The sequence below is a fragment of the Gouania willdenowi genome, chromosome 1 (assembly GCF_900634775.1).
Source record: "Gouania willdenowi chromosome 1, fGouWil2.1, whole genome shotgun sequence".
Lineage (NCBI taxonomy): Eukaryota > Metazoa > Chordata > Actinopteri > Blenniiformes > Gobiesocidae > Gouania > Gouania willdenowi.
This window is the reverse complement of record NC_041044.1, coordinates 45,699,029-45,726,272: the sequence shown is the minus strand read 5'-3', so window position 1 is coordinate 45,726,272 and position 27,244 is coordinate 45,699,029. Positions and strand designations below refer to the sequence as shown.

Here is a 27,244-nt window from a genome sequence, read left to right as displayed (position 1 = left end):
TAAAAAACCCAATCTTGATCCGGGGGAGCCTATAAACTACTGACCCATATCTAAGCTTCTCTTCATGTCTAAAATCATGGAGAAAATGGTTGCTAAGCAGCTAACCTCATACATGGAACAGCATGATATTTATGATAAATATTAATCTGGTTTTAGATCAATCCACTGAAACTGCTCTTCTGAAAGTTTCTAGTGACGTGATGATGTCACTGACTCTCGTCGTTACACAGTTTTAGTTTGACTTGATCTGATGCTGCCTTTGATACAGTAGATCATAGTATACTGGTTGATCCACTTACATCTGAGATGGTTTTCTGGTGCTGTTCTCCAATGGTTTACCTCTTATATTAATATAAGAACCTTTAATGTTACTAATAATGATGTAATGTCTAATATGTCCAACCTGTCATGTGGAGTAGCCCAGGGCTCTGTTCTGGTTCCTGTTTAGTTTTTATTGTATCTGATGCCTCTTGGTCGTTGATCCATGGTTTTAAAAATATATCTTATCATTTTTATGCTGATGATATCCAGTTGTTCTGCTCCTTTAATGACTCAGCGTTTCACTTTTTATCAGAGATCTTAGACTGTATATCCTGTATCAAAAACTGGTTGTCATCAAATGATCTCCAGATAAATTGTAATAAAACATAAACTCTGATCATGTGATTAAAAGTCTCTTGGTGATCTGGGCTCATCTGTTAAACCTTGTGTTTGATCAGTTCATGTCTTTGGAGGGTCACTGTCATCTACTGACTAAAAACTGTTTTATCATCTGACAAATATCTCTAAAGTCAGACATTTATTATTAAAATCAGATCTAGAACTGGTCATACACACATTTATATCATCACACATTAACTATTGTAATTTTAATGTTTTAATAAGTCGACCCTAAACAGACTCCAGATCGTACAGACGCTGCTGTCAGACTTTTAACTGGTGCTTCTAGAACATCCCACATTACCACCATTCTTTCTACTCTGCACTGGTTCTAGTGAAGTTTAGAATAAACTATAAATATTAGTTATTACATTACATGAGCGTTACATGGTCAGACCCCTCAATATATCTCAGACTTGTTGTACCCCTACACTTCAGGGTGAAGTCTTCAGTCTTCAGACCAGGGTCTCCTAAAGACCCTAAAACTAAATGTAAAACCAGAGGAGACCTGGTGTTCCAGACTCTGGAATAACCTGCACCAGTCTCTCAGGGAGCTCAACTGTGTGGTTACTTTTAAAAAACTGTTGAAGACTTTACAGAAAAACTTTTAGTTACCGGATTTTAAATTATTATTATCCTTTTATGATGTTTATGTACATGTTTTATTATTCTATTATGATGTTACACTTATATTAATTTCTCCACTCTGTACAGCACTTTGTAATTTTATCTGCAAAAAGCACTTTATAAATAAATGACTTACTAATAACAGTATGGATCTGTTCAGCCTGAGACACACAGGAAGGATTGAGGGGGAGGAGCTTATTGTCATGGTAACGTGTGTGTGTGTGTGTGTGTGTGTGCAGACGATGAGGAGGTGGAGGGAATGATTGATCCAGGGATGGAGAACCTTCCTCCTCTGAACGCCACCCGTAGGAAGCTCCGCCCCCCACCACCACACATCAAGCGTGAAGCAGGAAGTGAGGAGGAAGAAGGAACGGGAGACGACATGGAGGTGGGGTCAGGGCATGGTGACTGTGCAGCTATGGGCGTGTCCAGGCCAGACAGGAAGAGGGTGTCGCACCCAGAGAAGGACAACGTTTACCAGAATCCTCGGCTGACAGCGCTGGGCCCGTACCAGGAAACCATGCTGCTACGGCGCCTCAACGCGTGTCCGCTAGCGTTAGCCATCACGCCCAACGCCAAACGCCTCCGCAGGTACCTCTAACACTACTTGCACTTCCTGTGTTGGGGTCTACTGTCAGTGCCCGAGCCTTTCACAGGACTGATCGTGTCAGATCCTTTCAACGCATACAATGAAACGCGTCTCCAGATTGGAAAGTTCTAACATATTGTGCTCCTCTAAAAACGCCATTAATTGACTATGAACTTTTCCAGGGCTTTTGAAAGAAAAGGCAGAACTGTAGGATCTAGATCAGGTTTTTTAATTAGAGGTTGCTACTGCTTGTTTAAACAGTTCACCTGAAGATGCTATTAATGACAATAGTTGATGGTCCTACAGAGAAAACCTCTTTAAATAGAGCATCATTTGTAGAACTTTAGGGTTTCAACTGACTAACAATCTCCTGTAGACTGGTCAGAGACGCAGAGCAGGAAGTGAGATTAGAGCCGAGTATAAGTGACCTTATCAATAAACAAGTGAAGAAAGTTTTAACAAACAGCAGAAAAGTCTGTGGAGCATTAGGAACTATGTCTATAGTGTTAAACACAGTTTGACACCATAATATCAAATAAATGTTTTCTTTGAGCACCTTTGTCTGATAAAGACACAAACAGTCCTTTAACATTTGAAATGACACCTGCAGCTCTACAACACTCAGCTCTACAACACTCAGCTCTATAACACTCAGCTCTATAACACTCAGCTCTACAACACTCAGCTCTATAACACTCAGCTCTATAACACTCAGCTCTATAACACTCAGCTCTATAACACTCAGCTCTACAACACTCAGCTCTATAACACTCAGCTCTACAACACTCAGCTCTATAACACTCAGCTCTATAACACTCAGCTCTATAACACTCAGCTCTACAACACTCAGCTCTACAACACTCAGCTCTATAACACTCAGCTCTACAACACTCAGCTCTATAACACTCAGCTCTATAACACTCAGCTCTACAACACTCAGCTCTATAACACTCAGCTCTACAACACTCGGCTCTACAACACTCAGCTCTACAACACTCAGCTCTACAACACTCAGCTCTACAACACTCAGCTCTACAACACTCAGCTCTACAACACTCAGCTCTACAACACTCAGCTCTATAACACTCAGCTCTATAACACTCAGCTCTACAACACTCAGCTCTACAACACTCAGCTCTATAACACTCAGCTCTACAACACTCAGCTCTACAACACTCAGCTCTACAACACTCAGCTCTACAACACTCAGCTCTACAACACTCAGCTCTAGCATGAGTCGTGTTATTTAACCAGGGCTCAGATTTACTTGTGGTTTGTCTGGTTTTTACAGGAAGTTGCTGCTCCGTCAGACTAAGAGGCAGCGAGGACTTCCTGTGCTGGACGTAGACCAAGCTGTCAGCCTGGTGGGCGGAGCCTATGGACAAAGGGAGGTTGGACGCACGGTCTGTTACCGGGCAGGAAACGCTGAGCACCGCATCCTCGACCGCTTCCAGGTGTGTGATTGGTCGCTTCATCAAATGAATGATCATTTAAACTTTAACTGTGTGTGTGTGTGTGTGTGTGTGTGTGTGTGTGTGTGTGTGTGTGTGTGTGTGTGTGTGTGTGTGTGTGTGTGTGTGTGTGTGTGTGTGTGTGTGTGTGTGTGTGTGTGTGTGTGTGTGTGTGTGTGTGTGTGTGTGTGTGTAGTCAGGTCTGTCTATCAGACCCTGTGTGCTACAACAGTCTATGTTGTTCTGGAATCGTTTGATGGGAGCTGAAGGAAGTTTGGACCAAACCATCAGGAGTCCTTACACGTCCCGCCTCCTCAAACCCTTCATCAGGTACACACACACACACACACACACACACACACACACACACTGTCCTAGTACTCCTTCCTATCTCCTTTCCAGTTCTCTTTGAGCTCAGGAAAAGAGACTCAATGCTTCCTTTATAACCTCCTTTAGCCTAGGAAACACTGATACATCCTTTACCAAACGAGACTACATTATGATGACCAACAATTTATTTAAATGGACACACTCATCAGAGTGTTCAGGGAAACTCACCATGACATAAAACAGACAATCAGTGGTTCTAGAAAAATTGATCATAGACATTTTTATCCACATGATGTTTTATCCAACATATTTCATTAATCTAGGAATGCTTTGTGTGGTTCTACATGTGTATGTCTACAACATTATGTAGACCTATAACTGGCATTAATGGAACTATTTCATAAAATCCTACTTATTTTGTATTAATGTTGATTAGTGAGTAGAAGGTGAGTGTGATCAACCATTCTCTATGTGACGTTTTTTAGTTTACCTTTAGTTCCTCGTTGCCATGGTAACCTCTTTTTATGATGCAGCACATATTAACTCTATGATGTAGTAGCAACAAAGAGGAACGTTATGTTTTACTCTGTGTTTATTTGTCTGTCTGTCAGTCTAAGATAACTAGAAAAGTTATGAACAGATTTGGTTTAAATTTTCAGGACATGTTGATAATGGGACAAGGAACATGATTACATTTTGGATTCGTGGAAATCACAATATGGGTGGATGTTAGCTGTGCCTCAGCCTGCTCCTTTAAGCACGGTGTCTTATGGGTAATGTAGTAGTGGTAGACAAGTGCATTGTGGGTATGTCCTGCCCGGTACTCGTACTTTGCTCTTTACGTGTTTGTGACAAATCTTAAAAAGAATAAATGTGGTACCATTTAAATAAAATAGTGGCTCTGACTGCTTTTCTAGTTATTATTGTTATAATATTTTTCCCCCATTTTCAGCTGAATGTATCTTTTGTTGCACTTCCTCCCCATCACCACAAATTGCCATTGTTTTACATTAGCAGTAGGGGGCGCTGTTGAGCTCTCGTTAGCTCAGATCTGAGAGAGGATTGAACTGAGATGGAACGTAATGCAGTGATAACAGAAAGTTTAAAATGAGTTTGGAACATGAAAACAACGTTTTCTATATAATGCAACAGCATCTGAGTTGGGTTAGGGCAAGATGGCGCCGCGGATGGCTGCTGTGGTGTGTTGGTGCGCACTTTTTTGTCTTGTTTTTGTTGTAAAATCCGCAACTGGCTTCTCTTATTCAAGAGAAGAGCTCTTGAACGTCAGGGCAACAACCCCGAGAGATTTATTTCCCACTTTCATCGCTTCCTCTGTGGATTTACTGGACATTTTACTCAAAGGTTTGCTCACCTTTGCTCACGCAGTGAAGCGCCGGAGGAGAGGAAAAAGAGCTGGTGCGCTTGTGCGCCTCCGCCAGCGCGGCCGACGCACACCGTTACCGGGGATATTCCTCTCTAACGTGCGCTCACTGTGTAACAAAGTGGACGAACTCCAGCTGCTGTTGGGTAGAAACAGAGACTTCTCCTCATCTTCTGTTCTGTGCTTCACGGAAACGTGGCTGTGTGGAGCGGTACCAGACTCTGCGCTGCAGTTGGCCGGCTTCCAACTTCACAGAGCGGACCGAGACGCGGAGCTCACCGGGAAGAGGAAAGGTGGAGGAATCTGCTTTTATGTGAACAGTAACTGGTGTAACGACGTGACAGTGATCCTCCAGCACTGCTCTCCTCACCTGGAATCCTTGATTATCAACAGCAAACCCTTCTATTCTCCCCGTGAGTTCGCTTCATTCATCCTGGTTGGTGTGTACATCCCACCGTCAGCTGATGTGCGCGAGGCACAGCGCACACTCGCCGACCAGATCCTGTGCATGGAGAGGACCTACCCGGACTCTTTTATCATTGTGCTTGGTGACTTTAATAAAGGGGACCTCTCACACCAGCTCCCCAAATATAGACAATTAATTAAATGTCCGACCAGAGAGGAGAAGACACTGGATCACTGTTACACCACACTAAGCAGTGCTTATCACGCCGTTTCCCGTGCTGCACTGGGCCAATCGGACCATTTGATGGTCCACCTGATTCCTTCATACAGACAGAGGCTGAAGCTCTGTAAACCTGTGGTGAAGGAATCTAAACAATGGACCAGTGAAGCAGTGGAGAAACTCTAGGAGTGTTTGGACTGGACTGACTGGGATGTTTTCAGGTCTGCGAACAGTTCTCTGGATGAGTTTACAGACGCTGTGACGTCCTACATCAGCTTCTGTGAGGACAGCTGCATTCCATCAAAGACCAGGGTGAGTTATAACAATGACAAACCCTGGTTCACAGCTAAGCTCAGAGGGCTGAGGGCAGACAAAGAGGACGCTTTCAGGAGTGGAGACAGAGTCAGGTACAGAGAGTCGAAGTACACGTTTGGAAAGGAGGTGAGAAAAGCCAAACGTTTGTACTCAGAGAAGCTACAACATCAGTTCTCTGCAAATGACTCGGCTTCTGTCTGGAGAGGGCTCAGGCAAATTACAAACTACAAGCCCAGAGCCCCTGCTGCTGCTAACGACCTCTGCCTGGCCAACAGTCTGAATGAGTTCTATTGTAGATTTGACAGACAATGGGTCAGACCTGACTCCAACCCCCCTCACACCTCTGACCAGCCTCACTCCAACACCTTCACCCCCCACATCAAAGCTACAGTTTCACCCCAGCTGCCTACAGAGGCTCTCTCCCCTATCTTCCCCCCCTCCTCCCCCCCTCCTACAGAGACACCTTTCTCCATCAAAGAGAGAGATGTGAATAGACTTTTCAGGAGACAAAACCCCCGTAAGGCTTGTGGACCGGACTCTGTCTCTCCCTCTACCTTAAAGCACTGTGCTGATCAGCTGTCTCCAGTGTTCACAGACATTTTTAACACCTCACTGGAGACATGCACCGTACCAGCCTGTTTTAAGGCCTCCACCATCGTTCCTGTCCCTAAAAAGCTGAGGATCACAGGACTTAATGACTACAGACCCATCGCTCTGACATCTGTGGTCATGAAGTCCTTTGAACGCCTCATGCTCTCCCACATCAAGGACATCACCGACCCCCACCTGGACCCCCTGCAGTTTGCCTATAGATCCAACAGGTCAGTAGACGATGCTGTAAACCTGGCTCTCCACTTCATCCTCCAGCACCTGGACTCCCCAGGCTCCTACGCCAGGATCCTGTTTGTGGACTTCAGCTCTGCTTTTAATACAATAATCCCAGCTCTCCTTCAGGACAAGCTTTCCCAGCTGAACGTGCCAGACTCCACCTGCAGGTGGATCACAGACTTCCTGTCTGACAGGAAGCAGCACGTGAAGCTGGGAAAAACCATCTCTGCTCCCCGGACCATCAGCACTGGATCTCCTCAGGGCTGTGTTCTTTCTCCTCTGCTCTTCTCCCTGTACACCAACAGCTGCACCTCCTCTCACCAGTCGGTCAAACTCCTGAAGTTTGCAGACGACACGACCATCATCGGTCTCATCGCTGATGGAGACGAGTCTGACTACAGGTGGGAGACAGACCGGCTGGTGTCCTGGTGCAGCCAGAACAACCTGGAGCTCAATGCTTTAAAGACAGTGGAGATGATAGCAGACTTCAGGAAGAACCCAGCCCCCCTCACCCCCCTCACCCTGGGAGACTCTACAGTGAGCTCTGTAGAGTACTTCTGCTTCCTGGGGACCATCATCACTCAGGACCTCAAGTGGGAGCTGAACATCAGCTCCCTTATCAAAAAGCTCAGCAGAGGATGTACTTTTTGCGGCAGCTGAAGAAGTTCAGTCTGCCAACAAAGATGATGGTGAACTTCTACAGCTCCATCATCCAGTCCATCCTCTGCTCCTCCATCACCATCTGGTACGCTGCAGCTACGGCCAAGGACAAGGCCAGACTGCAGCGTATCATCCACTCTGCAGAGAAGGTCATCGGCTGCAATCTGCCCTCCCTCCAGGACCTGTACGCCTCCAGGATTTTGAGGCGTGCAGGAAAGATTGTGGCCGACCCCTCCCACCCCGGTCATAAACTGTTTCAATCTCTCCCTTCTGGTAGGAGGTTTCGGTCCATCAGGACCAGAACCTCCAGACACAAAAACAGCTTCTTTCCCTCTGCCACCATCCACATGAACACACCCCAAGTCACCCACTGAACCCCCCCCCCTACCCGATCACCACCTCCACCAGCTTGATACCTGCTGCACTGTATATATATATTTATATTTATATTTATCCTATTTATCCTTTATTCTCTATCTATCCTTTATTTATCCCTCATCCTTTATATTTATCATTATTATTATTATTATTGTTGCTGGGTTGTTCTTTGTTGTTTTGTTTTTATTTCTTTTATTTCTTTTTGTTGCTTGTTTTGTGCACCAACCACCAAGTCAAATTCCTTGTACTGTCCTCAAAACTGTACATGGCAAATAAAACATTTCTGATTCTGATTCTGATTCTGAGTTGTTTGTGCAGCTCCTTCCTGTACCTGTGGATGTGGTCAGTGTAACTTCTGACCTCCACAGCTCAACTTACAGCAGCAGTTCCCAAACTCTTCAGCCCGCGACCACAAAAATATTGGTGACAGAGACTGGTGACCCCCACTGTCCCAGGTGGTGATTGAAAACATAAAAACGTGCACACAGGACTTGTGCATTTATTGCCTCAAACAAACTCGGGCTTAACAGAGAAGTTGTTACAGAACAATTAGTTATGGTAGCTTTAATAGCCACAAACATGGCACAGGCTGGTTCCTCTTTGTCCTCGAGACGAGGGCAACGCCTCCAGAGACATTGAACCCATAAGGTACCCATGGCACTTGTTGGACGGGGTGACAGCCAGGGCAAGACCGAGTGAAGGGAGGCCAACTGGGCAAACTCCCCCACAGACGCCGGCCCATCGCCCTTGAGCACACTCGCAACGAACCCGTTGCTTCACAGGAGCGCCCGAGGGACGTGGACCTACCCCGCGGCGGGGGCTGAAGCCATCTGCGGGGTGGGAGAGGGTGAGACCCAGACCCCTCTGCAGGAAGCGGGTTGGCCTTGAGTCCCTACGGTGATCAGGGGGGACCGCCAAGCTATGACGTCATCTCGTGACCCCCTAAATTGGGAACCACTACCTTACAGGACTTGTACAGGTGTTCCTGCTCACAGGTGATGCTGTCCCTCTTTGTCACATATGTCTGTGAATGTCAGTAGTTCATCTACACTGTCAGTTAAAGCTGATATTGAGACTTTTTGTCTCTCACGTTGGAGCATGTTCTGCTCTCTAAAGTCAATATTTCAACCAAAATTAATGTAATACAGTAAAATGTTTTATAGGAAAAAAAATCTAAAGCTGATGTTTAGTTACATTATTTTTCTTTAGGACAGTGTTTTGATTGTATAGGTAGGGTATGTTTGTTGAATTTATAATGCACGTAATGTCTTTGAAGACATTACGATGTTTCATATTTTTATGCCACAAAACACAATAAAGAAAAGTGTTCTTCAACTTCAAAATGACTTTAATATGTTTTTTACACAGTGATGTTATTGGCATATTTATTTTCAGCGCTGCAACATAAACAGAGCTCGAGACTGCGACCAAAATAGTCGCATATGCAACTATTTTTTCAGAGTGTGCGAGTGAAAATTTTATCTGGTCGCATCTGTACGAGTACGTATAGAGTGACGTTATTTTATACGGAGTGGCTTCATCACGTCCCACAGAGTGTACCTCACTTTCTCTCTCCATGCTGCGGGATTACCGTAAAACCATCTATAAACAGTTACTGTAAATAGGCTGAGGATAGGATGACCACAGCGCTGCAGGTAAATCAACGGTGAATGTGCAGAGTATAAACACCAATGTGTTCCTTTGGAGTGTGTGTGGTCAGTGAACAGAGCCAGACATAACGAGTCGATCACTGAGTTCACGCTCACATTGAGCTCAGCAATAGAGCGTACACACTCATCAGAACCATCATGGACTATGATACCAGGACAGATGTTCAGCTGTGGTTCTCTCTGGTAAGAAACTAAACCAACAAAAACACTATTTCTGGAAGAAAATACAGATTTTAATTGTGTGGGAACAGATTCATTTAACCACCAATGTACAGGTTAAATATGTATGTTTTATGAAATGAGTAATTAGCATGTGTTGATCACATGATCATGTGTTATTATATTCATGTTACTTTTTATAGACTTTCATATACATTAACTATAAAAATCTACTTTATAAACATTGTGTTCATGTAAACTGAGATGTGTAAGAATTTGAAGATGAAGATAATGTTTTATTTATTTGTTTATTTATTTTAAACTGTTTTTAAGTTTCCATTTACATGATCAATATAAATGAAATCAAACATTATTCTATATAATTCTAACTGTATATAATATAATCCACTGTATTGTCTTCATAGAGAAGGTATTTATGGCTCCAGGAGGACTTTAATCCAGGTGAGATGAGGTTCAATGGTTCCTTGTAGAGTAAAGGTTACAGACCCCTGACCAGGGGAAGAGGGTTAGGAGACCCCACTATCAGAGCTGGACCCTCTCAATTTAATTCATGGGGTGAAACAATGCAGATGATAAGTTGGTTATGTTACTGTTAAATTAATTCATGTACAGTATTTATGTAAAATTAAAAACAGAATAAATGTAACCTGTTGTTATGATTTAATGTTATTATATCAAATAAATGACCTGTTATTTCAAACACTGATTGTTGCAGAAAAACTTAATATTGACATTAAAACATTTAGCAAATATTTCTGGAGTTATTGTTAATCTTTACTTCATACAAAACTACAGTACGTTAGTCAATTATTCATCAGCATGTATGTCGTCGTCCAAGTCATTGTTGTGTCCTTGACAGTGTTAGTAACGTTATTTTAATAAAGTCATTAGTTATAATTAATCACTACTTGTTCCAAAAAGTAACTGAGTTAGTAACTAAATTACTCTATAATAATAAAAGTAACTCATTACCAAGGAAAGTAAATATTTGTGTTACTATTAAAAAAAAAAAGTTAATTTATGTCAAATAATTCATATTTTTAGATGTGTGTCATTGTGAGGTGTTTCATTAAATTATAGTTGTTTACAACAGATGTGGACAAAGTCTTCACTCCTGGATATAATGAACACTTCACATGTACGTTCTTGTTTTTGATCATAATTAATATAAAGTAGTGTTTGTATCGTTACCTTAAAAATAACAACTTTTCATCAGATTGTTCCACGCTCACCATCTCTGCTGAGTCATCACATCTGTAGTGTGTGTGTGTGTGTGTGTGTGTGTGTGTGTGTGTGTGTGTGTGTGTGTGTGTGTGTGTGTGTGTGTGTGTGTGTGTGTGTGTGTGTGTGTGTGTGTGTGTGTGTGTGTGTGTGTGTGTGTGTGTGTGTGTGTGTGTGTGTGTGTGTGTGTGTGTGCGCGTGCGCGCTGACACATCGTCTTAGCCAATCATAATCTCTCACCTTGTTTCTAACCCACCTGAATCCAGAGATGTTTTCAGATTAACAGTTTATTTAATCAATACATGTAACGCACCACATTTAACGTTCAGTAACGATAACAACGTTGTAACGGCGTAAAAAATAATTATTTAGATTACCCGTTACTGGAAAACAAATGCTGTTATTTTAAATGCCGTTATTCCAAACACTAGTCCTTGAGCAAGGCACTTTACACACACTGCCTCGTATGAATGTTGGTGGTCAGAGGGCAGCTGTAGCTTACCACCACTTGTGTGTGTGTGTTCCAGGAGGGACTATGAGAGTCGGCCTCTTAAGATGCGTCTATTGGCTGAGATACGAGCGTTTGCTCATCGATCAGATCCAGGCTGGAGTCCAGGACCTGAGGCTCCTATTGATTACTGCTACATAAGCCCCGCCCACATCCCCTCAGTCAACAGCATGTGTCAGCACAGCTTCTGGCCAGGTGAGGAAGAGCTGAGGAAGAGGGCGGCATGGTGATCCATAATGACCTCTGACCCCCCTGTAGGTGTGGACCTATCAGAGAGCCTCCAGTACCCAGACTTCAGCGTGGTCGCCCTCTACAGGAAGGTTGTGGTCGGCTTTGGTTTCATGGTTCCAGACGTCAAGTTTAACGAAGCCTACATTTCATTTCTGCTTGTTCACCCTGAGTGGAGACGCTCCGGCATCGGTACCTTCATCATCTACCACCTCATACAGGTACTCTTATTGTGAAAAACACCACTCGCAGTAGGCTTGGGCGGTAAAACGGTAATACTGTATACCGCCGGGTCGTAAAAATAGCAACGTTTTCAGTTTTAAAAAATGCAGTGCACTTATATAGGATACAAGAATTAAATATTAAATATCATTTATTAAATGCCTAAAAACGATTCTATGTTCAGGAACACATGTGTTCATCAGTTGTCGTTACGTCACATTCAAATCAAAGTAAATGACACAACCTCAAGTTATCTCCCCTCAAGCGACATGACGTGTGTGATTTGAGCGACAAGGTCAAGCGTGACCTCGTCGCTCAGAGTTAAAAAAACTCTCCTGTCCTTCAGTCTGTAGAGCTGAGACAGTAGCCCCTCCCTCTCGTTACAGTGAGACAGTAGCCCCTCCCTCTCGTTACAGTGAGACAGTAGCCCCTCCCTCTCGTTACAGTGAGACAGTAGCCCCTCCCTCTCGTTACAGTGAGACAGTAGCCCCTCCCTCTTGCTACAGTGAGACAGTAGCCCCTCCCTCTCGCTACAGTGAGACAGATGCAGAGAGAGGCTTCCTAAACGTATCGGGGCAAAATTAAAGCGTTACCTCCTTGAATAAGTCTACATTCATAAGTGGATCATTTAAACCATAAAAACACACACACACACACATTCTTTAGGTGGTAGAAGATGTTTTTGTGATAGATTTGATGCTGAATGTCAGATCTGAGTCAATCAGACCCCACAGGACATTGGTAATCTGTCAGATTCAAAGTTTACAAAGTTTACAAAATAACTTTGATCCTCCAAGTAGAACTTAAACCATTACTTTAACATTTAGTCCAACCCATGTTTACAATCTGTGCAACAACATTGTATGATCTACAGTGTCAAATGCAGACTTAGATCCAATAGAATGAGAACAGATACTTTTCCTGAATCAGTGTTCAACCTTATGTCATTGATCACTTTGATCAGATCAGTTTCTGTGATGTGATGAGAACCAAAACCTGACTGAAATTTATCAAATATTTTGTTGAATGTTAAGAATTGACTCAGTTGGTTGAAGACCACCTTCTCAATGATCTTAGCCATGAATGGAAGGTTCTGATTGGTCTATAGTTAGCCAGTATAGAGGCATCCAGTGTTCTCTTTTTAACAGAGGTTTCACAGCAGCTACTTTCAGGGATTTTGGTACGGTGCCTGATTGGAATGATCAGTTAATTATCTGATACTAATCAGTGATAAATGACTTTACAACAGTTTTAAAGAAGTTTGAGGGTTTTGTGTCAAGGCAACACGTTGATGGATTCAGCTGCTGAACAGTTTCTAGTGTTGTTGGGTTCACTGTAATAACACTGTAATAACACTGTAATAACACTATAATAACACTGTAATACAGAGGGTAGAGAAAATATTCAGACCCCATGTTGGGTGTGGGATACATATGTATGTGTATATCAGAATCAGAATCATCTTTATTGGCCAAGTGCATGTTGTACACACGAGGAATTTGACTCGGTCAACTGTGCTCTCTCCAATAGTGAAACATTCAATAATAAACAATCAACTAGAAAAGATGATAATAAGTATAAACATAAGTATAAATATAAACAGTAGTTAGACTAGAATGTGCAAATAATAAGATGATGATAATAATAATAATAATAATAATAATAATAGTATAAAAAAAATAAACAAATACAAAATAAAAATTAAAAAAAATAAGATAAAAGAAGGAAAAAAAATAATAGAAAAGAAAGATAATAATAAAATATAATAATAATAAAAGGAAAATAGTGCAGTAGAGCATTGATAAGTAGTGCAGGAGAACATTTAAATTAAAGGTATGTACATCAACATTCACAGTGACAGGTTGTTCCAGGGTTGATATGTTTAGTTCCAGGTTATTTCACAGTAACAGAAACAGGACTGACTCTCTTTGACTGTATAGTGTTGATCACAGTGACAGCCTGAGGGAAGAAACTGTTTTAATAGCGGGTTGTTTTGGCGTACAGTGATCTGTAGCGTCTGCCAGAGGGGAGGAGTTTAAACAGATTGTGTGCAGGGTGGGAGGGGTCTGCAGTGATGCTACCTGCCCGTTTTCTGACCCTGGACAGGTATAAGTCTTGGATGGAGGGCAGATCAACACCAATGATCTTTTCTACAGTCCTGACTATCCTTTGTAGTCTGTGTCTGTCTAGTTTGGTTGTAGATCCAAACCAGACAGTGATGGAGGTGCACAGAACAGACTGAATGATGGAGGTGTAGAACATGATCAGCAGCTCCTGGGGCAGGTTGAACTTCCTCAGCTGACGCAGGAAGTACATCCTCTGCTGTGCCTTTTTCCTGGTTGTGTCTATGTGGGAGGTCCACTTCAGGTCCTGTGAGATTGTGGATCCCAAGAACCTGAAGGAGTCCATGGTAGCCAATTCCCTATTCAGAATGGTAAGGGGGGGGAGTGGGGGGGGATTTCTTCTGAAGTCCACTGTCATCTCCACAGTCTTGAGTGGGTTCAGTTCCAGATGTTTCTGACTGCACCAGAGATCCAGCTGTTCCACCTCCCGTCTGAAGGCAGACTCGTCCCCATCCCTGATGAGACCGATGATGGTGGTGTCGTCTGCAAACTTCAGGAGTTTCACAGAGGGGTCCCCTGAGGTGCAGTCATTGGTGTAGAGGGAGAATAGCAGTGGGGAGAGAACACACCCCTGGGGGGCGCCAGTGCTGAGTGACCGGGTGATGGATGTGATGCTTCCCAGCCTTACTTGCTGCTTCCTGTCAGTCAGGAAGTTGGTGATCCACTGACAGGTGGAGGCCGGCACTGTGAGCTGGGTGAGTTTCTGGTGAAGGATGTCCGGGATGATGGTGTTGAACGCAGAGCTGAAATCCACAAACAGGATCCTAGCGTAGGTCCCTGGGGAGTCGAGGTGGTGCAGGATGTAGTTCAGACCAATGTTAACTGCATCCTCTACTGACCTGTTTGCCCGATAGGCAAACTGCAGGGGGTCCAGCAGGGGTCCTGTGATCTTTTTCAGGTGGCTCAGAACCAGCCTCTCAAAGGACTTCATGACTACGGACGTCAGAGCAATGGGTCGATAGTCATTAAGTCCTGTGATGGCAGGTTTCTTGGGGACTGGGATGATGCTGGAACTTTTGAAGCAGGAAGGTACTTCACACAGCTCCAGTGATGTGTTGAAGATCCGTGTGAAGATGTGGACCAGCTGCTCAGCACAGGCTTTCAGGCAGGAAGGAGACACTCCGTCTGGTCCTGGAGACTTTTTGATCTTTTGTTTTTTGAAAAGCTGGCACACATCTCTGTCATTGATCTTCAGGGCAGGTGGGGGGACAGAGGGTGAGGTGGGGGGGGGGAGTAGGGGGAGCAGGAAGGGCAGAGTCCAGGTGATGGGCTGATGCTAATGAGCTGGGGGGTGGGTGTGAAAACCTGCAGTAGAAGCTGTTCAGGTCTCTAGCTAGTCTTTTGTTACCAGTAGGGTGGGGGGAGGGTTTCCTATAGTTGGTAACTTCATGTAGGCTTTTCCACACTGCAGAGGGATCTTTGTTTGAGAAGCTTTGTTTTAGCTTCTCAGTGTAGCACCTCTTGGCTACTTTGATCTCCCTGGATAGTGTGTACTTGGCTTGCCTGAACAGGTCCCTGTCCCCACTCCTGTAGGCTTCCTCCTTAGCCTGACTCAGCATCCTGAGTTGAGGTGTGAACCAGGGTTTGTTGTTGTTGTATGTGCAGAAAGTCTTGGTCTGCACACACATGTCCTCACAGAAGCTGATGTAAGATGTCACAGTATCAGTCAGTTCATCTAGGTTGTCTGATGCAGCTTCAAAAACACTCCAATATATATGCATATGTGTGTATCCTTAAGACTGCTCTACTGTAAAGTGTCTTGAGATACCATTGGTTATGATTTGGCGCTATACAAATAAAAGATTGATTGATTGATTTAAATGTTTCACTCTTTGTTTTATTGCAGCCATTTGTTAAAATCTAAAAGTTGATTTTATTTCTCATTAATGCACACTCAGCACCACATCTGGACAGAAAAACACAGACATGTAGAAATGTTTGTAAATGTATTAAAAAGAAAAAGTCAAATATCACATGGTCATAAGTATTCAGACCCTTTGCTCAGTATTGAGTAGAAACATCTTCTGAGCTCGTACAGACATGAGTCTTCTTGGGAATGATGAAGTTTTCCACACCAGGATTTGGGGATCATCTGACATTCTTCTTGTAGATCTTCTCCAGTTCTGTCAGGTTGGATGGTGAACATTGGTGGACAGACATTTTCAGGTCTCTCCAGAGATGATCAGTAGGGTTTAGGTCAGGGCTCTGGTTGGACCAGTCAACAATGGTCACAGAGTTGTTCTGAAGCCACTCCTTTGTTATTGTAGCTGTGTGCTTAGGGTCATTGTCTTGTTGAAGGTGAACCTTCAGCCCAGTCTGAGGTCCTGAGAACTCTGGAAGAGGTTTTCTTCCAGGATATCTCTGTACTTGGTCACATTCATCTTTCCTTCAATTGCAACCAGTCGTCCTGTCCCTGCAGCTGAAAAACACCCTTATAGCATGATGCTACCACCACCATGTTTCACTGTTGGGACTGTATTGGGCAGGTGATGAGCAGTGACTGGTTTTCTCCACACATACCACTTAGAATTAACACCAAAAAGTTCAACCTTGGTCTGATCAGAGAATCTTATTTCTCATAGTCTGAGAGTCTTTCATGTGTTTTTTGACAAACTCTATGCAGGCTTTCATATGTCTTACACTGAGGAGAAGCTTCCATTGGGTCACTCTACCATAAAGCCCTGACTGGTGGAGGGCTGCAGTGATAGTTGACTTTGTGGAACTTTCTACTATCTCCATACTGCATCTCTGGAGCTCAGCCACAGTGATCTTTGGGTTCTTCTTTACCTCTCTCACCAAGGCTCTTCTCACACGATTGTTCAGTTTGTCTGGACGACCAGGTCTAGGAAGAGTTCTGGTCGTTCCAAACTTCTTCTATTTAAGGATTATGGAGGCCACTGTGCTCTTAGGAACCTTGAGTGCTGCAGAAATTCTTCTGTAACCTTGTCCAGATCTTTGTCTTACCACATTTCTGTCTCTGAGCTCCTTGGACAGTTCCTTCAACCTCATGATTGTCATTTGCTCTGACATGCACTGTGAGCTGTAAGGTCTTATATAGACAGATGTGGCCTTTAATAATCAATCAATCAGTTTCATTAAACACATGTTTAATACACACTGTGCATTAATGAGAAATAAAATGAACTTTTTTGATTTTAGCAAATGTCTGCAATAAAACAAAGAGTGAAAATTTTAAACTGGTCTGAACACTTTACGTAACCACTATTTTGCTGGTTTATTCTGATATTTGACTTTATTGATTGTATTTTTTCATTGAAATTTACAGCAAATTCATTGCATTTTCCAGCTGACAGTACGTGAGGGGCTATCTGACCTGGGTTAACATCTATTCTGCATTATCTCAGGCCTCCTCCAAGGTGTTTTCTGTGTGACCTACAAAAACATTTAAAAGAATTGGAACAAAAACACAAACAGACTCGTTTATCAGACATTTTTAAATAATTAAAATCTGTTTAAAGAAATTAACCTCCTGAATACTCAAGAGGTGAAAAAGAAACTCATGTTTTTGAAACAAAAATACTATGAAAGTAGATCAAAGTCAAGGAAAATATTAGCATAGAAATTAAAAAAAGAAAATTGTAGACAATACAGTGACAAAAATTAAACTGTGACATTCATAAAGTGTTTGGAGAATTCTATAAAACACTTCTCTAAACTCCCTGGAGGAAATAAAATAGAAAATGACCATCTATTGAAGTCATTAAACCTACTTTGAATGAAGAACAGAATGAACAGATGACTGTGAATGTAACACTTAAAAAAGCTATTAGTCACCAGGCTCACATGGATACACCATCATAAAGAGCTGATACCTATATTATTGGGTATTAACAAAACCACGCACCCATTTTTTTAAATACCTCCATGTTAGACACAGAGGGAACATCTTCTGTACACAACGTTCTTGTTCCTCCACCTCACACACTGATACCAGGAGGAAGTCATCAACACATTTTTACCAAAAGTTAACAATCTTCCTCTTTCTTAAAAGAAAAGTCAAATAAAACATCCAGTCAACAGTAAACAAACATCATCATCATCCAGTGCTTTAAGCAGCATGAGAAGATAAACAGTCAGTTTATTATTATTAGCCTGTAGCTCTTTAATGCTGCTCTTTTCTAACCTCAGTCTCTTCTCTGTGACCTGTTTTATAAGTAAATGGATAAATAATGTTTATTTTTATAACATCTTTCACTGACAGAGAAATCACAGAATTACAATGAAAATACAAAGTACATTTACAGTCAAAACATGTTCATAAAACAACTCTTAATCCACTGGAATTAAAACACTTTCTGAAACAAAGAGGTTTTCAGTTTGTTCTTAGAAACATTAACAGAATAAAGTGAACACAAAGAAGCAGAAGATCGTTCTAGAACAATCTCCTCTGGTCCTGAAACCAGTAGGAGGGACCATGAGCAGGTTCTGACCAAAGATCTCAGCCTCTGAGAGGAGGTACAAGGACACAACAAGTCTCTACTGTAGGAGGGAGGAGCCTGATCATGCAACCAGGATTTAAAATGTAAACCAAATGTTTTTATATTGATTGATTGATTTTATTTATTTTTGAGCAATTTACATTTTACATTCCTACAACATTCACATTCACATTATTCTGTTACAGTAGCTCAAAAAGGGAATAGGCTGAAGCCAAAAGCTTATATACGCCTATCCCGTAATCAATATAATAAACGGTTACATTTCCTGGTCATATTGCACAATCCGCTTATATTCTAAATAATAATTAAAAAGGAAAAAAAAATAAATAAATCAATTCCAGTGGCGGGAAGTACTCAATTACATTTACTCACGTACATGAACTTGAGTAACTTTTGAAAATAATTTTACTTCTTAGAGTATTTTATCCATACAGTACTTTCACAGTTTTACTATACTCTTGCGTAAACAAAAATAGTGGTTACATTTTCCATCCGAAGAAATAATCAAGCAACATAATGATATCCATAACCAGGCGCATGTACAGCTTCTGCATCATGCAACTGTTTACGTAACAAATAGAATTTAAATCCTTTCATCGGCACTATATTCAAGTAAAACTTTTTCTTTATACTTTTTCTTGAATTTGAAAAGAGTTGGACACTGCTTAAGATCTTCCTCTAACCTATTCCAAAGCCAGACCCCAGACCACCATCTGCACTTTAAAGATCATACATCCTCTTAGATCATAATCATCTTCTCTTCATTCAAATAGTTCTTGAATTTTATCTGGTAAGAATGATTTTGTAGCTTTGTATAACAGTTGTACCGTATAAAAGTCAACTAAATCATACAGTTTTAATAGCTTAGATTGCAGAAATAATTTGTTGGAGTGCTCATAATATCCAGCCTTATTAATTGTTCTGATTGCTCGTTTCTGGAGTATGAAAAGGGAATGTAATGAACTTTTGTAATTGTTACCCCAAATTTCTATACCATATGTCAGATACGACATGACCAAAGAACAGTACAGCAGATGAAGCGCTTTATACTCCAGCACATGCTTAGTTTGATTAATCACTGCAATACTTTTTGAGATTTTATTTTGAAGGTGTCTGATGTGCGGTTTCCAATTCAGTTTATCATCAATAATCATCCCCAAAAATTTGTTTTCAGACACCTTTTCTATTGTAATATCATTTATAGAGATTACCCGATCCTGATATTTAAATTTACCAAACATCATTACTTTAGTTTTATTTAAGTTTAGTGAAAGCTTATTAATATCCATCCATGATTTTATCTTAGTCAATTCCAATTTTGCTATATCAATGAGATTGTTGAAATTATCATTAGAATAAAAAATATTGGTGTCGTCAGCAAATAATATCATTCTTAACACTTTAGACACATTGAATACATCGTTTATATAGAGATTGAACAATTTAGGACCCAATATAGATCCTTGAGGAACACCACAAACTATGTTCTGACATTTTGACTCCCACTCCCCCATCTTAACAAACTGCTGTCTCTCTGTTAAATAGCTCTGCATCCAGCTCCCAGCCACTCCTCGAATACCATATTTTTCTAATTTATTAAGTAAAATTGAATGATTTATTGTGTCAAAGGCCTTCTTTAAATCAATAAATATTCCAATTGCAAATTTCTTCTTATCAAGATTTGTAGTTATTTCTTCCACCACTTCCAGAATTGCCATTGTAGTAGATCTCTTTTCTCTAAAGCCATATTGACTCTCATTCAATATCCCACATGTATCAATACATTTTTCCATCCTTTTGCTAAAAACTTTTTCTAATATTTTTGAAAGTTGGGGGAGCAGAGAGACTGGTCGATAGTTAGTGAAGATGTTTTTGGATCCATCTTTGTATAAGGGTATTACTTTAGTGATTTTCATTTTATTGGGGAACGTTCCAGTTTGAAGAGACAGGTTACATATATAAGTTAAGGGTTTTACAATAGTGTCGATTACTTTTTTCACTATTATCATATCTAAGCCATGACAATCAATGAGGATTTGTTTTTACATTTATTAACAATGTTAAGGATCTCAAACTCATTTACACAAGAGAGAAAAATGGTCTTTGGATTCCATTCTATAATTGATTCATTCAGTTTATCATTACTGTGCTTTGGAATTTTCTCTGCCAATTCTGGTCCAATGTTCACAAAAAAGTCATTAAATTTATTTGCTATATGCTGCATATCTGAGTTTTCTTCATTGTTGATAACAAAGGAATCTGGATATGACTTCTTCCTTTGGTTAGCTTTCAATAACCCATTTAATATGCCCCAAATCCCTTTCATACTGCTTCTATTCTCATTTCATCTATCTGTGTAGTACTTTTTCTTGTTTACTCTTATAATATTTGTTAATTTGTTCTTATACGATTTGTAGCAATTTTCAGCTTCTTTTGTCCGCTGTTTTATAAACTTTCTATATAAATAATTTTTCTTTTTACATGCATTTATTAAGCCTTTCGTTAACCAGGGACATTTCAGAAGTTTCTTCTTTGTATAATATTGTTGCTCGGGGCAATGCCTGTTGTACAGTGAACAAAACCGTTCTAAAAATATATCATAGGCTTTATCCACATTTCCCTCTGCATACACACAATTCCAGCTTTGTTTTATTAGGTCAGTTTTAAATGTATTTATTGCATCCTCTGATCTTAACCGTACATAAACAGGATTTTGACTAATTACTTTCTTTTTATAGTTATCATCATAAATTGCAAAAACTGGTAAATGGTCAGATATGTCACATATCATTAGTCCACTGGCTTTAATATATTCTATCATATTCGTAAAAATATTGTCTATGAGTGTGGCACTATTTTCTGTAACTCTACTGGGCCGAGTTATAGTCGGAAATAGGTTCATACTGTGCATTCGATTCACAAATTCATCTGTTACTGCATGTTTATTTGGATTCATCAAATCTATATTAAAATCACCACAAATGAATAGTGTTTTATTTATGTTGGAATACAGTTTCTCTATCCATTCAGTGAATATTTCGATACTTGAACCCGGTGGTCAAATATGCAACTGATGATTATATTTTTTTTCTTTTCACAAGAGATTTCGATTGTGACACAATCTAGTACATCACTTATTGTTAGTGACATACTGTCCACTTGTTTGTACTTAATTGAAGTATGGACATATATAGCCACACCTTATTTTCTCTATTCACATAGTTCAGATCGTAACCATCCATTTCAAATTGAATACATTTGTTTTCCTTAAACCATGTTTCTGATATTGCTACAATACTGTAAATATTCTTTTATGTGGTTAAAGTTTGCATACATACTTCTGCTGTTGAAGTGTATAAATGACAAATTCTCATCTGAATTGATCATATTGTATTCTTTCTCTGAATAATATTTACAAACAATGTCATGAAGTGAAAAAAACATATTATCAGGGTCCATTTCAAAGTCTGGATCATGTTCATTGAAATTGGTGTCATTTAACCCCATCTTCAGATGTTCATTGTCCATAATCCTCTGAAGTATTCTTATGTCACTGTTAGTAAGTGAGTTGCAAAAGGATGTCATTTTCGTAGGTATCAAGTTATAGATCCTGCATTTACCTCAGTCAAATTTATTCAGCTCCTCCATACTTCTTACAACCAAGACCTTTGCTTGCTCGGGGGCTCCATTAAGTTTGATAAAAACTTTACAGTTACTCACCCAGAGGCTTTGGATCTTATTTTGCTTCCTAAGGTACCTGGCTTTTCAAGCAATTTCCCCATTCTTCTTCGTTAAGTGGTCGTTCAGGTACACATTTGTCCCTTTTAAGTTCCTTCCTTGTTTCAGCAACGCAATTTTCTTTTTCCTATTGACAAATCTCATGATTATAGTTGGGACGTCGTTCTCTCTCCTCCGAGGGAGAGGGTGACAGGCCTCGACGTCATCCAGATCCAGTGTGATCCCTTTGGACTTGAGAAGGGCTGCTACTTGTTGCTCTGCGGAGCTCACCTCCAGCTCGTCGGGCTCCGTCCCGTTGACGCCGGTCACAGCCTTGGCATACGACCTGGGCTTGATGTTTAGCCCTGTGATGACAACGTCGCTGATCCTGGTGTACTGCTCCAAATCCTCTACTCTCTTCTCCAAGTCCGCAATTGTCTTAATTTTCTCCATATTTTCGATCCTCAGCTGTTTAACCTCCTCCATCAACTCGAGGAGTTGTTTTTGTTGTACTTTGATTGTCCCAGTTTATCCTGCTGCACTTTTATTCCAGTAACTTCATCTGATAGAGTTTCGAAGGACTTTTTAAGTTCCTCATAGTCCTCTGCGGCTGCGTTTCTTCTCGTGGGCTGCGGCATGTTAGCTGGTTAGCCTTCTCCCAATCTTAGGTTGAGTTTAGCGTGTACTCACCGTCGTCAGGTGTGCAAATCAAGCTTACACGTAGATTTAAGAACATCAGTGAATGATTATCATTAACACTGATAAAAGAGTGGTGAGTTCAGCGTATAATGTAGCCAAAAACATTGCATTATTAATGCTGCTGCTAACGTACTTTTCACTACACGTCTGATTTTCTTAGATTACCAAAACAGAAAACCTTCCTGTTTTTCCCATGAGGGCGATTAAAGCCCCTCCCTGTGTACCTCCATCCAGTGAAGCATCACTGAAGACAACTGTTGTAACGTTCTCTGACTTAAGTTTACGGATTAAATAGTATCATTTTTACTACATGTTAAACATCTGGACCTGAGTTGTTCTGTCTCCATCTCATTTAGTAGGAGTTGATGATCTCCGAGGGTTTCTTGGTCTTTACCATGTTTCCAGCGCTGAAGCGTGTGAAGTGGTGTATGATGTGTACAGTAGGTACCATACACCAGGTTCCAGCTCATACAGATCCATAGCCTCCATCTCACTGTACTCTGAGGCTAAAGGTCGACCCTGCTGTACCTTTTGCATGTCTCACAGTCATAAATGATCTCCTGCAAAATGACTGGGACGTCCTTGTCAGTATTTCCAGATCTCTGGATGAACGTTTGTAACGGTCTGCAGAGGCGTGTCCAAACTGTTTGTGTAGCTTCAGGAGAACCTTATGTTTTTGTTATTATTTTTTTGACATCTCTGCTGTGATGATGAGGACTTCATTCTCATTACAGTTCACTTTTGTATTTCTGTCTCTAATGTTTAGACAATAGTGAACTCAAGAGACATTTGCTGCTTAAACATATTTAAGAGAGTTTCTGCTGTTTTTAGAGACATTTTGCTGAACAATAAAGACATACAGTATCAGCAGAAACAACTTCTGTCTCTATGTCACATCTTGTTTGTCCTATTTTTGCAGGAATCTTCACTTTTCTGTTTGATTTCACCACATGACCATCTCCAAATCTAGAAGATCTGCAGCTTGTGAATTCTGTTTGTAGCAGTTTATTCTGATCTTTTAGATCTTTTCTGTTGCTCTTCAGCCACTGTTTTAGTAAACACTGTGATGTTACATTCTTCTAACTTTCAATGGGGACAGTCTTTATCCCAATGCTACATACTCAATGGTTTGTTTACCATATTTGTACTTTGTCGTGGCTGCCTTTTCCTGCTCTGACTTGTTGCTCTATTTGAATTTGTCCATTTTTTTTTTACTTTGTTCCATGAAAAACGCAGCATCTTGTCTCACTGCCTGCTCCACTGATTCTTCCTCCAAAAATCAGCTTCAAAGCCGACGCCATGGAAACAAAAGTCAAATTTGTGCACGCTGTGAATGCTAACTGTTAATTCTTCTCCTCCACACACGCTATGATAAACCCTTTTAACATTTAATAAGTCTGGTGGACATGTAGCAATTTAGTTTTCACTGAACATGTTCAAATGTAATTGTGACATGTTGAAATGTTAATTCCAGATATCTGTAAAGCCATTTTCAGACGTAACAAATATATTTCAACATGTCAAAATGTCATTTTGACATGTTGTAATTGAATTGCAGATATCTTATTAAATGTTACACACGCCGTGTTCAGGAGTTTATGTTGTACTTTTTCATGTGGTTGTATCTTTGCTCAAAGTCTAATCTGTAATAGACATAGACATAGTACTGTCTCTGGATATCAAAGTGTGAGTATGCTTCTTAAGAATACTCCTTCCAACTTAGCGAGTAAGGTTTCCATACATTTATGCAGATTGTCTGCAGGTATTATTTAAAGCAGTCAGGCCTCATTAGGCTTCAGTGTCACTGCTACTGTGTAAACTCATGTAAAGTCTTCTCACACTACGCTTTATTCCTCTGCCATTAACACACACTTTACACACTGACACAAGGAGGAAGTCTCGCTCACAGGCCTCAGACTCTAGTGAGATCACATTTAGTACTGGACGTTAACATCTTCAACCACTAAAAGAACAACCTTTAGATAAACTTGTACGTTTACATCCTACTGTTACTTAGGAATCTCTCAGATTATAGGTTGGGAGGAGCTAAAAGTGAAATGTAAATGGGAAGAAGACCTGGAGGGTAATTTTGAAGAATGGGAGTGTTTTTATTTTAGTTTTTTCACTGTTTTTATTTTCATTCTAGACATAAAATAACACAACACAATGTTATTCATAGAACATACTGTACCCCTGACAGGCTACACAAAATACAACCTCAATACCCGAGATGCAAATCAGGAATAGAAACGTTGTTTTGGACTTGACTGAATTCATACTTAATGTCTATACTCAAAGTGTTTAATAATAATACAGATGTAACCATTCAGGCAGAGCCAAGAGTGACACATCTATGATCAAAGTCAATAAAAACCAAATTCATTAGAATTGTCCTCACGGCTAACAAATATATACTGTAACTATACGTAATACTACCTATGTTTGGTAGATGGAGAAAGGGGGGGCTTTCTAACACACATACTGTATATGGACATGATGTCCACAATAGAGTAATCCTTATTATTATTTAACAAGTAATATTCTCCAATGTCGTATGATTAATAATCATGTTTATTCAACCATTGGGACTGTTTTTACCTTGATTTTCATTTTCTTTCTTAACTTTATTATTTACTCCCTCACTGTTAGTCTGGTTTGTTGTTACTTTATTTTATGAAATACTGAATGCTTGCATTTATTCTTACTTTCTTTTGTTTTGGTACACACTGTAGGAACGTATGGTGGGTTGATCTGGTACCTTTCTGTTGTATCTTTGTACATTGCATCATTTAGTTCCAGGGTTGTTTTGTAAAGAAAAAAATAATAAATATTGTTGGAAAAAAACGTTTTCACACCAAGTGCCATGTAATAAAACATGTGGCTTTTTTAAGTACCACCAGATTTAAAACTAAATTTACTAGAACTAAAATTATGAGTTGTTCTAAACTTATTCTAAAAGATGAACTAAAAATAAGATTCCTCTAGTTAATATTATTTGTTAGCACATTAAACTATTTACACCACTGGAGTGTTTTTGAGAGCTGATGTAAAAGTGAACAACATCTTATTCCTTATCCGACAACAACCATACTGTCTACAGGCTTTACTCCCTCATGAAGAATGACTGATGACAACTACTACAGAACAATAAATACTGTATGTAAAATAAAAGAATGCAAACCGTAGTTAGAAGTTTGTGCCACTTTTGCTCAGTTTCAGTGCGTGACAGGACGTGGTACAGCTGACATCTCACACTGAGGGCCAGATTCACAAAGATCTGAAATAATCCAGTTTCGTCCCGAAATCCTTCAGTGACAGTTTCTTCACCTGCTGCGTGGAATTCACTAAGATTGCAGCAATGATTAGTGCACAAGCAGAACTGGTGCAGACCGCCCTTATTCAAATGAGCGTTTTGCTCATTTAATGGTGAGACGTCAGTGTCCAACCCTAACACAGCAGATGGACTTCTTCTGCTGCACAAACATTTAATAATGTAGAAAACTAAAGAAACAAAAAGTTTTTTTTCTCTTCACTCAAACATGGAAGTGAAGCGTGCATATAGCGCCTAGTGAAAAACACCTTACACCTACTCTTATTGTGAAATACACAGTCTACATAATCTTATTGTGAAAAACTGAACAAGGCTTTAATCAGTGTTTAGTAGCAGGTTGTCATGGATGTTTAAAAGGAAACAATGAGCTGGGTGTACTGGTGTGTCTGGTGACCATGTTATGTTGTGACTCTCACAGACGTGCATGGGGAAGGACGTGACGCTCCACGTGTCCCTCAGTAATCCAGCCATGTTGCTCTACCAGAAGTTTGGCTTCAAAGCTGAGGAGCTCATCCTGGATTTCTACGACAAATATTTTCCCGCTCACAGCAGCGAGTGTCGGCACGCCTTCCTGCTCCGCCTCCGCCGCTGACACGCCTCTTTGTCTGTTTGTTTGTTTGTTATTAAAGGTACACTGTGAACTGCAGCATCTTTATTTACATCAAAAGAAGTGACACAACATGTTACACACACGTTATTACAGCTGATATCTGGAGTTTCTGAGAAATCTATGTTTATGCATCATTATTTTGAAATTCATAAAAATCCCTAACTCGTATTTTAACTGTGCACGGAAACGAGGCCACGCGTTACAACAGCAAACATGTAAATATGATTATGGTTCTAACCTGACCCATAGACATACAGAGAGGCCTGTAATTTTCATCATAGATAAACCTCAACTATGAGAGACAACATAAGAAAAAAATCCAGAAAATCACATTGTTGGATTTTTAATGAATTAATTGGTAAATTCCTCTGTAAAATAAGTAGTTGGTCATCTACAAACAAGCCAGATTTGTGTCTCTCACAGACCTGTAA

General features: G+C 40.5%; 1 protein-coding gene across 1 annotated transcript in view; it reads left to right on the top strand.

The window, feature by feature from the left end:
• kat14 (lysine acetyltransferase 14) overlaps positions 1 to 26,844 on the top strand; it is a 46,881-nt gene extending 20,037 nt beyond the window's left edge. Inside the window, exons 6-11 of the mRNA XM_028433846.1 lie at positions 1,527 to 1,878; positions 3,168 to 3,330; positions 3,524 to 3,657; positions 11,443 to 11,618; positions 11,682 to 11,872; positions 26,622 to 26,844. Coding sequence (XP_028289647.1) covers positions 1,527 to 1,878; positions 3,168 to 3,330; positions 3,524 to 3,657; positions 11,443 to 11,618; positions 11,682 to 11,872; positions 26,622 to 26,795 — 1,190 coding nt within the window. The 3' untranslated portion in view covers positions 26,796 to 26,844. The remainder of the gene's footprint in view (positions 1 to 1,526; positions 1,879 to 3,167; positions 3,331 to 3,523; positions 3,658 to 11,442; positions 11,619 to 11,681; positions 11,873 to 26,621) is intronic.
• The last annotated feature ends 400 nt before the right edge of the window (positions 26,845 to 27,244 follow it).